The sequence below is a fragment of the Oncorhynchus gorbuscha genome, linkage group LG25, assembly GCF_021184085.1.
Source record: "Oncorhynchus gorbuscha isolate QuinsamMale2020 ecotype Even-year linkage group LG25, OgorEven_v1.0, whole genome shotgun sequence".
NCBI classification, from domain to species: domain Eukaryota; kingdom Metazoa; phylum Chordata; class Actinopteri; order Salmoniformes; family Salmonidae; genus Oncorhynchus; species Oncorhynchus gorbuscha.
Window position 1 is genome coordinate 3,734,685 of NC_060197.1, and position 16,775 is coordinate 3,751,459.

Here is a 16,775-nt window from a genome sequence, read left to right on the forward strand (position 1 = left end):
CACAATCTCGTGCTTTCTCATCAGTTAATCGTCTGGTCAATTTCATGTCCGGGAACCAAGTAAAAACTGTCCAGAAAAGGAGCCATGGCCTAATTATCGGGGTGGGTTAAACCAAAGGAATGTAGGCCTAGACTACTATTGGCTATAGTTTAAAGTATAGACTATTGTCTAGGCTATTTATTATCTTCTCAGTGCAACACACAACGAAAAACTAACGAGGACACAGTGATCCAAATACATGATCTGAATTCAACTTTTTCCATGAGCAGAAATCAAGATAGTCGAATGCACATTGTGAAGGGCATTCAGAACCATCCCCTTTACTGGACCGTGTGTTTGTACACAAACCGCGTCATTCATTCTGGCGTGTGTGAAGTCTATGCCTGTCGCCAAGCCAAAAAGCCACTCCCCTTCCTCCTCGGGCTGATGCAACGCTGGATAGATATAAAGGTGCAGACAAACCCCACCTCGTTTAGAACAACGTAAATTCAAGTTGCGTATCACATCGTTGGCAATTTGATTTATATAACATCTTAAAATTGATCTTTTAAGCTATTCTTATACAATTGTATCCACATTGTAAGTTATTTTCCTATTTAATTGGGACAATTTAATTGTATCTTAGATACATTTATTGTTACTGAATAAAACTTCAAGGATAAATAGTTTCTAGTAGAATATTGGAGACATTCAACGGTGAAGGAATTGTTTCAAATTAAAATTGAAAAGGATCGCTACTTTTTCATAGGGATTTTATTCGTTTTCTCAAAGGTAAGATTCTGCGCCGCATCTTTTACTGTCTTGCGGGAAATATGCTGGGTTACCGGGTGTAGGCTAATTAACTTGTAATTCTCTATAAACTATACATTGTAATTTACAATTCTATAGGCCTAGTAAATGGATGTATTGTTAATAATCAAGTCTATTCTATTGGAAAATAGGTTAAATAATTAGCCTATATATTGTGTATTGAAATAGAGGGCCGATGTATTTCATCTCTTGCAGGTTATTTCCCTAGTCAATTAGCCAAGATCAATTAGGCGCAAATATCAGATTTATTAGGTTATAGATGTGTTGTTTCTGTATTCTTTATAATATTTATGATGCTATGCTATAGGCCTAGGCTACACAGCGCAATGGGCCAGACTCACAAGGAGATAAATAAATAGCACTGAAGCTGTAGGCTAGTGGGCTATATTATTTACAGAGGAATGTCGGGGCGGTAACCAAGAAAGGAATGTAATGGATTTGATGGTTGAGTCTTTCCCTTATTTAGGATATTTGTAAATAAAAGACATCAATGTCCAAGAAATGATGCAACCCAAATGAATGCCTGTAAGCTACTGCTGAGGATATCTAAAAGAGATATAGGACTACAGCTCTGCGCAAAATGGTGCCATGCCCATAATAGACAAGCACGTGCCTTTTGTTTCCATCAGTCAGTCATGGAAGAAATCTTATTAAATGGAGCCCAAAATCTAATTATTTAACAGTCCCATGCCTATAATGTTTTAGATTAGGCTGTGCTCTATCATTTAAAACCCTAAACTAATAACATGATCTCACATTCTGTTTAAATAAACGGGATTTGTTAGTTACATTTATCGGCCTATTACAATGTCCTTGTTTAACACGTTGAAATTGGAGATCAGAAGACTTGCGCCATGCTTTTGTCATTCATATTGGGAATGTGACGCTGCGCTGATGTGGATAGACGCGGGTGCCGGGCGGCTGGTATTTTTCCACTGGCTCCCGGGATGAGTCAACCCCCCTTCGTCTGGTCACATGACTTCAGATTTATGAGGTAGCTGCAGCGCATTGAGTAGCCTAGGCTCTCCCTTTCTAATATTGATTATTCAACGTCCCTGGTAGAACTCACGGTCATATGAAAGAAGAGAGTTGGAATGGCACAGGCAAGAAGTTCACAAATAAACACATCGATTCAAGGTTTTCCGTTTGTTTATTTTTATAGCATGAAACAGGCCACTGCAAAAACAGAGATGAGCCGCTTCAACATTTCCCCGGATGAGGATAGCAGTGTCAGTTCCAATAGTCATGAATACAGTTCCTGTCCCACCAAGAAGGTTCCCATTGACAGGTGAGGCACTGCAGCCTGCTGGGTCTGAAGATGCTCTGCAGTAGACTTATGCCTGTGTTTCTAACCACAGAAATGTCATCAACTTGCTTATTTTTGTAGGACTTGTATTATGTTGGTTTTAACGGCTGAATTGGAATGGGATTAATCCATTAAATAAATGCTTTATGCGTGTTTGATTTCCAGTCAATATCCCGATATGGATGCAGAGAGTCAAAACTTCCTTCCAGACTACCACCTGGACAAGAAGAAGTATGAAACAGATTATGTAAGTGCTGTCCTGATAACATATAGGTTACCCAAGTTGAGCCTTATGGTTTACTGTGCATTTACTTGAGTTTTTTTTTCTAACTGGGTATATTTGACTTTATTCTCAACAGCATCCGGGCACCGCCTCTTTTGGAATGTCAGTCTTCAACCTGGGCAATGCTATTATGGGCAGTGGCATCCTTGGTCTCTCCTATGCCATGGCCAACACTGGCATTGCACTCTTTGTGTGAGTACTGTTCTAGTGTTCCTGTATGCCAGTGTCAGACTCGGGTTTCATTGAAATCAATTGCAGATTATTTCTACATCTGCATTGCTTGCTGTTTGGGGTTTTAGGCTGGGTTTCTGTATAAGCAGTTAGTGACAGCTGCTGGTGTAAAAAGGGCTTTATAAATAAATTTGATTAATGAAGGAAAACTGCACTGCGGGTTCAATCAGAATGTTCACACTGTGTCATCCAATGGCAATGTCCGCAGCTTGCAAGGTGTGACGAAGAGATAGTGGTGTCTGTTTTAAAGAGGTCAACACCAATGATATATCCCAGGATTGCTGAAGCCACCGGTCGGTCATATCGGCACTCCCCAGAAGGAGTAGTCCTCTATAGGAATGAATGGAATTCTGTAGTATTTTAATACACATTTTCAAGCGCAAAATTACATGTATTTAAGTATTTTGTTGTTGTAGTGGGTACAGTAACATTAGTACTTTCAAAAAATTATACTTTATGGAAACACATTGTAAAGAATTTTTATTTTTTACGTTTAGCTCACATTTCAATTATGCATTTTGGTGTCAGTAAACTAATAAATGTGGCAAAAACAAATGTACACATTAATACATTTTTATTTTATAGCTACCAAAATATTTTTTACAATGGTGGAGGGTGGTGCCAAGATGAAGGCGCAGTGGCTTCAAAACAGTCAGTCAACTAGTGTATATATAAATAATTGGAATGAAAACACACTTCCACAATTGAAATGGGGCTCAGCTTTATGAATCTGGGAATTAGGTAGTAGGAATTAGGAGTGGCAGGTAACCTAGCGGGTTGGGCCAATAACCCAAAGTGTGCTTGTTCGAGTCCCTGGGTGAAAAATCTGTCGACGTGCTCTTGAGCAAGACAAATAACCCTAATTGCTCCTGTAAGTCGCTTTGGATAAGAGCGTCCGCTAAATAACTAAAATGTAAGTCAACATCACATTGAATAGAATATAATATAGAATATCACTGTATGTTGCTAGTGTGGAAGATAGTTTGTGGAACTGTCTTGAGTCTGAATGCACTCAGTCATATCAGAGACAATACAGCACATTCTAAACTTGGCAGTGTGATATACCACCAGGTAGAGCAGAACAAGGTCACACATCTCAATATCTACCAATGTGAGGCATAGATACTGTACATACAACCTGAGCACAGCATTTCTCCACAGTCTACTGGAGATGTGTCCTTGTCTAAGACAGGGCATTGGATAACCCTGAAGGGAGTTCGAGTAGGCTGGTGAGACAGTCTACAGAGATCAAAGCTTATGCTACCACGGGGCACGGTAGCTAGTAGCCACGCAGGCCAGTGTTTACGAACAGTGGGCGTACGAGTGTGAGCGCTGGGGTTGGGTGTGTGGCGCACTAGCATCAGGGCCTTTCATGTGGGCCAGTCACTCAAAGCCGGGGGGAAGCCGCTTAGCAGCGCTAATCTTTCTGCGAGGGGGCCAGAGATACATAAAGGTGTAAGGTACGGGAAACGGGCCTCGCATGAGATCATTCCAGTAGACTCTTCTTCTTCTCGCCATTACACTCATTACACGTCATTTCGAACGACCTTTAACCTAAATCCAATGACATGGTGTCATTTTTTTTGTTGATTTCACGTTAGTTGACAAATCAACCAAATGTAAATCAAAACTAGATGTTGAAATGACTTCTGTGCCCAGTGGGCAGCCAGTTTGAAGGGCCACTTGCTCCAACAGCTTATGAATATGAATTATGAATATAATACCTCTGATTAGTTAGTAGTGTAGCTTTGTGAAGTAGGAGAAATTCTGTAAAATATATAAACCATACTGAAAATAACTTTATTAATTTGGCTTGTGCATTTCCGTAACATACCTTCTTCAGGATATAAAAGCTTTTGTGTATTTTCACAAAGGCCTCTGTTTAAAAAAGATCTTTGTTTGCAAAAGGTTTCCACACCATGGGACTTGCAAACACTTCACTGTTGGGTAGATTCAGTATTTACAGAGTGAAAACAATTACCTTGGGGTCATCTAAGGTATATTTGATGAGTCAGTGAAGTGCATATGACGTGATGAGATGTAGACTAAACTATTATGGGCAGAAGTGTAAATGGTGACAAGTAAATCTTGGCCATGTTCTGTTATAATCTCCACCCGGCACAGCCAGAAGAGGACTGGCCACCCCTCATAGTCTGGTTTCTCTCTAGGTTTCTTCCTAGGTTCTGGCCTTTCTAGGTAGTTTTTCCTAGCCACAGTGTTTCTATATCTGCATTGCTTGCTGTTTGGGGTTTTAGGCTGGGTTTCTGTACAGCACTCTGAGATATCAGCTGATGTAAGAAGGGCTTTATAAATACATTTGATTTGAAGTAGCCGAGTTGACAGAGCTGTGCTCGGATATAGTTGAGTAATCGCCTCTATACCACTGTGTTGTGGTTCTGAAGTTGTGTGAGTGAAATGATTTGCACAAAGCCTTCATAACGTGAACCTAGCTCATATCTCTTAGAGAATGTTTCTCAGTGGCACAATTTCTACTATTAATACAGTGAGTCAGTGTTAGCTCAGCTGGAGCCCATTGTCCATCCACATCCCTGTATCTGGATTGTGCATAGCTGTGTTGCATCAAAACTGTCCCCATGACAAGGTCTTTGCAGATCAGCTCACAGACAGAACCTATTGATCCCTGTGTTTGGGTGCTACAGTACAGTAGAGAAGGTCACTTGTATGCCACTTCCCCAGCCTCAACATGGTCAACATGAGATGTGTCCTTGCGATGGTCAGAACACATTTTCCATGTGAATTTAAGCCCTGCGTTGACATTTGGTGTGGTTTGTCTTCACGTTCAGATGGAACCATTGGGAGATCAAGTCAAAATAATGTGTTTGAATTGGGACTGGTGAAATGCACCAAACGGAAACAAAGCTTGTTCTTATCCAATGTGCACTTATCAGTAGTCAACCGTGTTACTAGGTGTCAGTGTGGTTAATACCAGTCGATAATAGTCCTTACCAGTCTTGCAGGCCTGGTTCCGTACCTTTACTCATGATACAATGTTCCTCTTCTCTCCACAGAATTCTCCTGGTGGCTGTGTCCATCTTCTCCCTGTACTCTGTGCACTTGCTTCTAAAGACAGCCAATGAAGGAGGGTCGCTGGTCTATGAACAGCTGGGTTACAAGGCCTTCGGCATGCCCGGGAAACTGGCTGCATCCATCTCCATCACCATGCAGAACATTGGAGGTGAGAACTAAGGACACTTCAATGGTCATTCAGGAAGACAGATCAAAGTCTCATTGAGCCAAATAAACCAAATGGTTCTGTAAATGTTTACAATAAATATAGACTTTCCAATGGAACAAACATCCCTTCTGCGAACCAATAGGCCTATTCATCCTTGGTTAGTGCTACTAGAACATTCTCAGAGATGTCTGTTTTGGAACAAAATAAGACATGTTTTGATGCAAAGTCACTGATTCACAATATGACTTTGACTAACCGTGACTTTGCTTTTACCTTTGCAGCCATGTCCAGCTACCTCTACATTGTGAAGTACGAGCTGCCGATCGTTATCCAAGCCTTCATGGGAGCTACCAACGGGTACGCAGCTTTGTCTCTAGATTCTGTGTGTGCGTTGGTGTGTGTGTGTGTGTCTTTTAGTCTGCTGTTACTTTGGTTTGACAAATGGCCCATGGTTGTTTTTGAGCGGTCGACCCTCGAGGTGAAGTAGTGACTTTGGTGTCATTCAAAATGGCGGCGGGTTGTTTTTGAGTGCTGCGCTGGGAAGATGTGAAGAGGCCTCTTTGTCCCTCTCAGCAGAGAGGGAGAGGAGGGAGCAGGGACGGTGTGTTGTCGGCAGCCGTTCAAAGGGTCCTTTTAGAAGAGCCAGTGCTGCACAGAGACAGACCTCTGGATGAGCTCATTCAGACCAACCAACTGGCCCATCAAACATTCATGTAGTGTTGCCAGCATGTAGCTAGACCACCCTAAGAGCAGGCTGCTATTTATGTGTGCATTGCAGACATTCTGCCATGTTTGTATTTACAACAACAGTCAAACGAGAAACGAACGCTACAATAGCTTTGATATAGGTCATATTTCTTCACAAAAGCTAGATAAATGTTGGGAATATGAATGTGTGTAAGTGTGTGTAACTGTGTGTTATTATATTAAACTGTGTGGTGATATGTGTATACAGTGTATGATGTGTTCTTGTCTCTCCTGTGCGTTCCAGAGAGTGGTATGCGAACGGGGACTATCTTGTGATCTTGGTGTCAGTTGTCATCATCCTGCCACTCTCACTTCTCAGGAACCTTGGTAAGACACAATAGTGTGTGTGTGTGTGGTAAAATGCAGCACTTGTGTAAAATGTTGTGAAAGGGCAGGGGATGGTGACGCACTGTGGCAACGTATGTGTGTAGTAGAGGCCAGAACAGTTTGTTTACATTAGATTCCTTTTTGACTGATAAAGTTAATATATTGCCTTAGAGTACATTCTTACTCATTGTAATATAGTTTTAATATGTTATAACGGATATTACACAGTTGTTAGTATATTTCCTATCTTACATTTCCACAGTATATGAAGTACTCAATAGTTTTCTCTCTCTGTTACCTTACTTCAGGTTACCTTGGTTACACAAGTGGTTTCTCCCTGCTTTGCATGGTGTTCTTCCTGATTGTGGTGAGTCAACATCCTAAACTACTCTGCTGTTATGGTCTTTATAGTTCAGGTTATTGTAGTGAATGGCTCACCTATAGATATGATATCTTAATTTTATAACTCTGTTATCGAAGATAACGTTCCTGCACAGTAGGAAATGCAAATTGTAGTGTATTTAAGGTTTAAAGCGGCTTCTAAAGTTAGTAATTTCCACTATAATACTGTCAATCTTGATTTATCCTAACTAAAATGTATCAACCACATTTCCATTAATTATAATCCATACAATAATTCACATTTCCTGTCGCTGCAGGACTATTTTCCTGCAGTGAGAAACTGGTCAAATTAAGATAGAACACCCGAATAACTGTGACACATTGGTTTACAATTCAGACCTGCTCACACTAGACGGACCATGAGCAATCATTCTAAAAGTAATGAGTTTTAATCTGTAGTAGTTATAATATTGGCAATTAGCAATGTATGTAGCCAATAGTCTGTACCTTTTGTATGGGAGTCTAAATGGACTTGGTTTCTTTTCCAGGTGATCTATAAGAAGTTCCAGATACCGTGCCCTTACGTCCCTAACATGGACGTGATACTGAACGAGACGGTTAGCAAGGTCCTGAACAACACAATGGGCTTCCTCAACACCACCGCCGTCGTCTACAACGAGGACGTCTGCACACCCAAATACTTTGTCTTCAACTCTCAGGTGAGAAATGGACAGATATGTTGAGTGGTAAATCGATAAATAGAAAGAGAACTACTTAATGGATGTCCAAGTGCTTTCGTACTTGTCTTTAGGTTTGTTTTTTGTGTGATCTAATGCTTTTTTTGTGTCTGTGTGCATGTGTCAAATGTCTAACGGTCTTGTCTAACGCTCTCCTTCAGACTGTGTATGCTGTTCCTATCCTGACGTTCGCCTTTGTCTGCCACCCCGCCGTCCTGCCCATGTACGAGGAGCTTAAAGAGTGAGTCTATCGCTGTTTACCCAGCTGCCACGTTGTCAAGGCTACACACACACACACACACACACACACACACACACACACACACACACACACACACACACACACACACACACACACACACACACACACACACACACACACAGACACACAGAGTTTATAGCTGTAGTACTTGTGAAGGAAGAAAGAGAAAAGAACAGTGGTTCTGTGTTTTCTCAACCTCCTCTTCTTTCCCAGTCGTTCCCGTAGAAAGATGCAGGGCGTGGCCAACGTGTCTTTCCTGGCCATGTTCATCATGTACCTGCTGGCTGCTCTCTTCGGATATCTGACCTTCAACGGTGAGCCACCCCCGCCCCTCTTAGAAACATATTCATCCATTTAACAGTCAGATACAAAACTAGTTTGAGCAGGAAACAGTCCGTTTTGGGCTCATTACAACCAGTTGTTATGCAAATACTGTCCCCCATGAGAAAACAAGACACAGAGTCATCTGTCCAATACACCAATGATCCTGTATATTTGTTATGGCAAGGACATCGCAGCAGGTGTCCAGCCATGTTCCAGACTTCCCTAATATTGCTACGCAATGGCCCTCGTTAGCAAGGACAACATGACGAAAATGAATGAACTAGGGTGTGAAAATTACGCACAACCTTGAATAATCTAAACTGTATTCCAATTGATCTCTCAATCTCAGTTTGATTTGGCTGGACATGTAACATGCAGGTTACAAAGACATTTCTGACCTAACACCAATAATACAGCTAAATGAGAGAATGTTGACCGTAGGGGTTATTATAGAGCATTGCTGACCAGGGTTCGATACCCAGTTGGTCACACATGGGCCCTATGTCTGGATATCTGAAAGGTGTGGACTCATGGGCCGGCAGGGTAGCCTAGTGGTTAGAGCGTTGGACTAGTAACCGGAAGGTTGCTAGTTCAAACCCCTGAGCTGACAAATCTGTCGTTCTGCCCCTGAACAGGCAGTTAACCCACTGTTCCTAGGCCGTCATTGAAAATAAGAATTTGTTCTTAACTGACTTGCCTGGTTAAATAAAGGTAAAATAAATAAATAAGGGAAATGAATTGAATATGTGGCTTTATAAGTGAAAGGAAACAAGCATAAATTAAATGACCGTATTGGATTGGCTTTACAGTGAATGTGGAGCCCGAACTTCTGCACACCTACTCCAAGGTCTACAAGTCTGACGTGATCCTACTCATCGTTCGTCTGGCCGTGCTGACAGCTGTCACCCTGACTGTCCCTGTGGTGCTGTTTCCCGTAAGCCTCACTTCTATCTGTCTGGCTGGCAGCTTGTCTGTCTGTCCATCGTCCATTGTCAAGTTTGGCATTGCCACCATGTTGACCTTGGTCTCTGTCTCTCTGTAGATCCGCACGTCGGTCAACCAGCTACTGTGTGCCTCCAAGGAGTTCAGCTGGATCCGCCACACAATCATCACCGTGGTTCTGCTGGCCAGCACAAATTGTCTGGTCATCTTCGTCCCCACCATCAGAGACATCTTCGGCTTCATTGGTGAGTGAATGTGTTCAGTTGGTCAGGTGCAGTTCACAGAATCTAGAAGTTGTAACAGAGAAAGAAAAGAGGTGAACATCCCCACTGAGACTGTCATCTTCCTCCTCAGGTGCATCTGCGGCAGCCATGTTGATCTTCATCCTGCCCTCTGCCTTCTATATCAAACTGGTCAAGAAAGAGCCCATGAAGTCTGTGCAGAAAATTGGGGTAAGAAAAAACCCTGCTCCTTTTTGATCCATGAATTGATGTGTTTGTGGGTGTTGTGGTCTGTGACTCCTGGCAAGCAGCAATCAGAGTGGAGAAGAAAGCCTTGTTGTGCTAAAGGCCCAACGGTCTCGTCCTCCCTCTCTCTCCAGGCATCCATCTTCCTGTGCAGTGGTTTCTTCGTCATGATCGGCAGCTTGACCCTCATCACCCTTGACTGGATCAACAACGCCTCACAAGCCTCCGACGGACACTAGGATACCTCATCCACCGGGGTATCCTAGTTCAGCCGCTAAACATCTGACCGCTAAGACTGCTACCCAAGAAGAAGAAAATGACCTCACATACAACAATGTTCGGCTTTGAACTCTAAGCAAGAGACTATACCATTCCAATGAGAATGTACTGAACTTTGTACAGTATGCAGTTAAGCCACACAGGTGGTGATTATCCTTTTTCCTTTCGTTGTGCTTTCTTTGTTTTGTTTCCCGTTTTGGACGTTTTCTCTTTTTTTGTTATTCTGGTACAGTTGAAACATTTGACGGTGCCTCAAACAGGGATGGTGTAGTTGTAGAGTTCCACTGCAGCTCATATTCAGGTACTGCGTGTGAGCTCAGCTTTTTGGGCACGGCGACAACTTTTCTCAACCAGGGCCGCACGCAACCGCGGACATCCTGGAATCGCAGAACTCATTAGAGGTGAAGAACGTGACAGCAGACTCTACTCGAGGCGAATAATTTAGTGTTCAACTTCTTATTTTTTAAAACATTGCCAAAAAAGGTATTTGTAATATGTGTTTATATATTTAAAAAGCACTTCATGTTCAGCACACTCGTGAGGAAATTGTCTGTTCACGGACTACTAGACCGCTTATCAGTATTTGTACCAAGGCTGTGTGACCTAGCTAGTGGTGTCGGCTTAACTTGTAAAATGCTTAGTATGTATCAACGAAACCTGCCTTCTCAAAACCCCACACTGGAAGTTGCAAAAGATCTCTTCTGAGAAATCTCTTTTAAAGAAATGTATTACGCATTATAATGTATTGAAGACCTTGTTCAAATCTAGCACAGCGATGACACTACTGCTTGTAGATGGGGCATGCTCCCTGTCAAATCCCTCGGATGCTAAGGGGAGGGGGACGTTACACTTTTTTTTCTTTAAGGAAGAATATCTTGAATTTGACCACATGCGTGGTTGTAATGTACCTGTTTAACTTGCAAAAATAGTTTGTTTTCTGACTGTTTTGAGACCGCATATAACCAAACGTCACATCAACGTTACATAATGGCTTCCATGCAGAACTGAGGGAAGGCGGAGGAATGTCGTGTGAGCTGCTCAGTGTATCTGTCAAAATGTCAGTGTTTTTCTAACGGTTGGCAGCTTCTCCTTATTAAACATAACCGTAGTTACAAAAAAATAACGAAATGATTGATAAGGATAGTGTAGAGTTGGCTTGTCGCCTCGTCACAAACACTAGGCGAGTGGCTCACTGCTTCCAATGTTAACCTCACACATCATCCAAACTGTTATTGTCCTGCGATTATTTATGGAAGAACATGAAATCAATGTAATTTTATCTATTTTACTATATTTATATATTGTACATATATGTGTAAATATCTATGAGTTGAATTACTGTATATATGCTCTGTTTTGTTTAACCTTCTATTGGCATTTCACTAAAACTAGAGCTGTAAAAATAGCTGGTGAATTTGGTCTTTATCAATTTACCCCCCCTATGATTCAGTATGGAGCTGTTCACTTTCATTTCTGGAACCATAGTGAGAGAGTTTTCCCTCTTCCACTTGCTGTAATTCTGAAAGACCATGTTTAAAGTGGAACCTACCAAAGCATAGTGGCAGTGGTCTTTGTGTAACACACTTCACACTTGTTCTATTTGTGACCCTGATAACCTTTTCTCACATGCTTTATGCACGTCTTGGTTAGAGAGTATGTGAGCCATCTCTTGACCTCAGGAGCAGAGCGCATCGCCCACCAGTGTTACACTCTTGTTTCAATGAAACACTATGTACATCATGTAATTATTGTCAAAATAAAGTCAAAGATAATCCCACACATTGTCGGGTCTTTATTGTGTCAGTTCTATTTTGCAGACCAGCTGATTGTGGTGTGGTTTTGCAGGGAGCCCACCATATGTTGGGAAAGTGATGGCAACTCCTGAAACAAAGAACTGGAACCCCCTCAATTTTGATGAATAAACTGCACAAAAACACACACAATTTCAGGAGAGAATATTACATTGTCTAAATATTGTGGTGGGAAATGATGCATTTTTCAAATGTTGGCATGAATGAGATGTATAGTCCAGAATCATAAGTCCACCAGTGTTTGGCAGTGAAGTATTACTCCAGCAATTTGGGATCAAATGATGAATATGAGGTGACAGGAAGACACAACCTTATTCTAGACATGATGTAAAAGTAGTGCTGTTGATTGGATTTGAACAGCCAAAGATGTGTAAGACATCTTTACTCTGCCTTGCTGAAATAAATAAAAGCACAACTCATGCAAATGTGCTCATTAACCACGTTTCCATCCACCCTATGAAAAAAAATCACGACAGCTGTGATGGAAACAGGAAGTTTCGATGCAATTGTATAAATGTTGAGAGAGATCTAACTACATGGAACTCTATTCCACATCAAGTAACTCATGCAAGCAGTATAATCTGATTTTACAAAAATATGATTAAACTACACTTTATGGAACAGCGCGGACTGTGAAGAGCCACACACACACACACACAGGCACAGACACAAGCATAGGCACAGGCACAAGCATATACACACACACGCTAACACAAGTACTCTACACGCATTACGTATTGATTTTGTATTGTAGACGTGTTGTAGTAGTGTGTGTGTGTATTAATGTGTGTATATATACATTCCCTTAATATTGCTGCAGCAGCGAATGGGTATCTATAATAAAATACATATATTGAAATCAACCTGGAGTCACGCGATGACATGAGTAGTCATCCCGCTATGAAATAAATTATGATAAACTTTACAGGGTGGTGAAAGTACACGGACCGGTAGGGGTTTGACGCTCCTTTCCAATAAATATTGAGGGTCTTATTCTGGTGACATGATGAACTGCCGTTTGACAAATAAAAAAGTATCGCGTTTATCTATGTATTGTAGACTAACCTACCCGCACAGTATCTGCGAGCTGTTTAGCGAAAGGGCATGTGCCAATGTAACAATATTGCCCCTACCTGGGCTCGAACCAGGGACTCTCTGCACACATCGACAATAGCCACCCTCGAAGCATCGTTACCCATCGCTCCACAAAATCCGAGGGACGACACCGATTGAAAAGCTATTACCGCGCACACCGCAAACTAGCTAGCCATTTCACATCGGTTACACCAATACCAGACTAGGCACATTTGCTATTTAACGCAACACTTTTTGTGTAAAAACTATTGGTATAGATGAAAATGGATAGAAACACATTGAACAGTACATTTTTATTCGGTACATGAAAACTTAAGCAAAAAATAAATAAATTGTGCACACTATGTCAACACGCACTGATTTTTATCAGCAAGGAATCCGTTTGGTGGAAACACAACTGGTGGGATCCAATCATATTATTAAGTGATATTCTTAAGTGATTTATTTACAATTTAAGAAGTGTGGTTTGAGCTACTGTGGCCCCCATTTTAGATATGCCATCTTGTCAGCAGATTTGTCACCGGTGTTACATCCCTGGTGTTACCAGTGACTTGACATTAACACCAGTGAAAATCAATCACACTGATAACTTTTTATATCAACATAAGGTTTTATACGGTTTCAATTGTGTGATTTGTATGGCTTTCCTTTTAATACATACAGCAAATTAAAAAGTAAGTGCTGTGGAAAAGCAAAGACTTCTACAGAGAGCGCAGGGATGCTGCCCAGACCGCAGAGCAGCCGGCATTACAAAAACAACTTACTTATTTAAAGGATTTAGAGTGTCAAAAAAGAAAGAGAGTGAATGATCTCACAGAAAGAGGAACAGGACAGTAGCAAAAGCAATGTCGGGTCAGTCAGAAAAACACAGAGAGATGTTGAGAGCAGGAGAGAGAGAGCACTTCTTTTGCAGGGAAACCCCCTTTTGGGTGGTGACACCGCAGGAGAAAGACTGAGAAACTTGCCAGTGCAAGACTCCTGAGAACTTGCAGTTTACAATGGATAAAATGCACAAACTTGGTCTTTCACAGTCCAGCAACCTGGAGGAGATTGCAGATAGCACAGTTTGTAACAGTTCAAAGCCACAAGCCAAGAATGTGAATACTCCACCGACAGAAATCTAATGAAGAGGTGGAGTGGGGGGCTCACTAAAGTGGACAACTGACCTTGGTCCACCATGTGAAAGACAAAGGATGCAATGTCTTTCGATGAGGAGGTAAGGGACTCTGGCACTCAAATAGAGTTATATTATGTTAGTGAGGAAGAAGTGGAAAGTAAGGCACAGACGATTTATGGAGAAACCATACGAATGCACCAGGTTCTGAGTAATCGCGCCTGGCATCCTAAAATACAAAGACATAAGTCGTCTCTGCCATGCAGCGCAAAGCATGTGGGATTGCCCATGTCTTGGACTCCAAGAAATCACTCTCCCGACAGTGTCACTCTCCCGACAGGGGTGCATTGTGAACCACGATGAACCACCATACCCTGGGGTTATACTGGAGGTCAAAGAACATAATGTCAAAGTGAAGTGCATGCACATGGAATGAAGTCAACAAGTTCTTCTGGTCAAGCCCAAGAGATGATATCAACCGGTATGGGGATGACCACATTGTGTGTCTGATGCCAAAGCCAATGCCAGTGAACAAAAGATCAGCGCAGATTGGCCACAGTATCTGGAAGTACTTGGAGGAGCACCTGAATGTGTGAAAGTGGAAAGCAAGGGAGACTGGCTGGGAGATGCTAATAGATACAATAGCATAACAAAGCATAACAAAGACAAAACATATGGACAAACTTTTCTAAAGACAAACAAATCTCAAGTAAAAGTGAAGTTAGTATGGGAAATAATTAGTACAGGAAAAGTTAGTACAGGAAATAGGCCTGTTCCATGAACATGTTTTACTGCGTACAATATGTCTATATCCGTGCTTTTGGGAAAAGTTAGTCTTAGTTTACATTCAATGTTGTGTTTCTACAGTTCTAATATACATATTTTATGTTTGTACGACAATGTGTTAGGAAATACATTTGCTTAATATTTTGGTCTTAATCTTTGACCAATAACATTCATTTTATTGTTCATATAAAATCAACACATTCTAACATGATTTATATATTTTTTTAAATGACTAAATTGATCAAATTTGTATGAAATAATTTACATGTTAATGTCAATGGTTTCACATCGTGTCACTGGTGTTACTGCATGGATACTTGTGTTCTGGCATCAGAGTTGCCCATTTTCATAGAATATGTTAATCTTTATCTACCCAACTGCTGCTGCACTCATTAGTAAGCATTTTAAGGATCTGATAATCCAATTTTGATGACCCAACTTCAATTATTTCTGATGTTACAACACAAAACACGTGGTAGAAATGTAAAAATATCACACAATAGAACTTTCTACATACAGGTTTAAAGTTCATTATTACAAATCTATTACAATGTATTAATATTTGCATTAACCTTTTGTCTTTGATTATCTATGCAAATTAAAATGTGAAATTACATTCAGGAAAGCCTGAATTGTCATCTAAAATATAGGGAGCACCAGAGACGACAAGGCAGCACTAGCATTTTTTTATGTTATGTATTACAGATATTAAATGTAATTAAACAGGCATACATGTTGATTTACAATGGGTTAACTATTATCTGACGAAGTTATCTACAAATAAAAATGTGCTCTTCAAAATCCACCATTTCCATAGAATCATCCACATAGCCTACATGATGAGATTGTTATTATGATGGACAAAAGAGCAAGATTATTTTTGTCAAACGGAAGCCAAAAATCGATCATCATGTCACAAGAATAAATCCCTCGATATTTACTGGAAAGGAGTATCAGTCATCACCTTGTTACGTTAATCATAATTTATTCAAATCTGTAACCTTCTTTCCCGACGAGTCCTAATGGGAGGACCATACATGTCGTCGCGTGACTCCAAGTTTACTTCGATATGTTTATTAAGCATATCAATATTTGCGCAAAAAAAGCGTTTCCACCGACGTTTTCGCATAATTAATTTTCCCAACACAAAAAAATCCCACCAAGTCCAGTGTATTTTTTGCCGACATTTGGAGGTTTTACCGAAAAATTATGTTTCCATCTAGCCTGTCATGACATCTTTTATCCGACATGTACTTTAATAATATAATAATAATATATGCCATTTAGCAGACGCTTTTATCCAAAGCGACTTACAGTCATGTGTGCATACATTCTACGTATGGTTGGATGCTCTAAACTGAGCTACAGAAGGACTTTACTCGCATAAAAAGGTTGGATGGAAACCTGGTGCTTGTCATAAGAGAAAAAAATTCAAAATTGCACCTGGCGTATTCTACAATTTTTACTTGATTGAGACCCCGGCCTAAGCAACCGTTTATGTCGCTTATAACTGGAAAAGGCCCTGATTGCCAATGTTCTGTTGATTGTCATGTTAACTGTTCATATCTTTTCTATGAAATGGTGGGTTGATAAAAAAAAAAAACTGATGATGGTTTTGACAAGCTTGCCCTGCTGGTGAAACTAGTGAAGCACATTTTCAGGTTAAAACCTCTTATGGCTGCGATCCCCGTACAGGGATCAACGTCAGACGTCGTG

The 16,775-nt window shown here is 40.9% G+C and overlaps 1 protein-coding gene across 1 annotated transcript; it reads left to right on the forward strand.

Moving 5' to 3' along the window:
• The first annotated feature begins 452 nt into the window (after positions 1 to 452).
• Positions 453 to 11,806, forward strand: LOC124014155 (sodium-coupled neutral amino acid transporter 2-like). The gene is made up of 15 exons (XM_046328905.1): positions 453 to 771; positions 1,973 to 2,098; positions 2,282 to 2,363; positions 2,476 to 2,591; positions 5,660 to 5,826; positions 6,108 to 6,183; positions 6,818 to 6,900; positions 7,209 to 7,267; positions 7,791 to 7,961; positions 8,141 to 8,220; positions 8,455 to 8,555; positions 9,375 to 9,499; positions 9,608 to 9,752; positions 9,862 to 9,959; positions 10,109 to 11,806. Exons 2-15 carry the CDS (start codon positions 1,974 to 1,976, stop codon positions 10,211 to 10,213), a joined length of 1,533 nt encoding a protein of 510 aa, XP_046184861.1. The 5' UTR covers positions 453 to 771; position 1,973; the 3' UTR covers positions 10,214 to 11,806.
• The last annotated feature ends 4,969 nt before the right edge of the window (positions 11,807 to 16,775 follow it).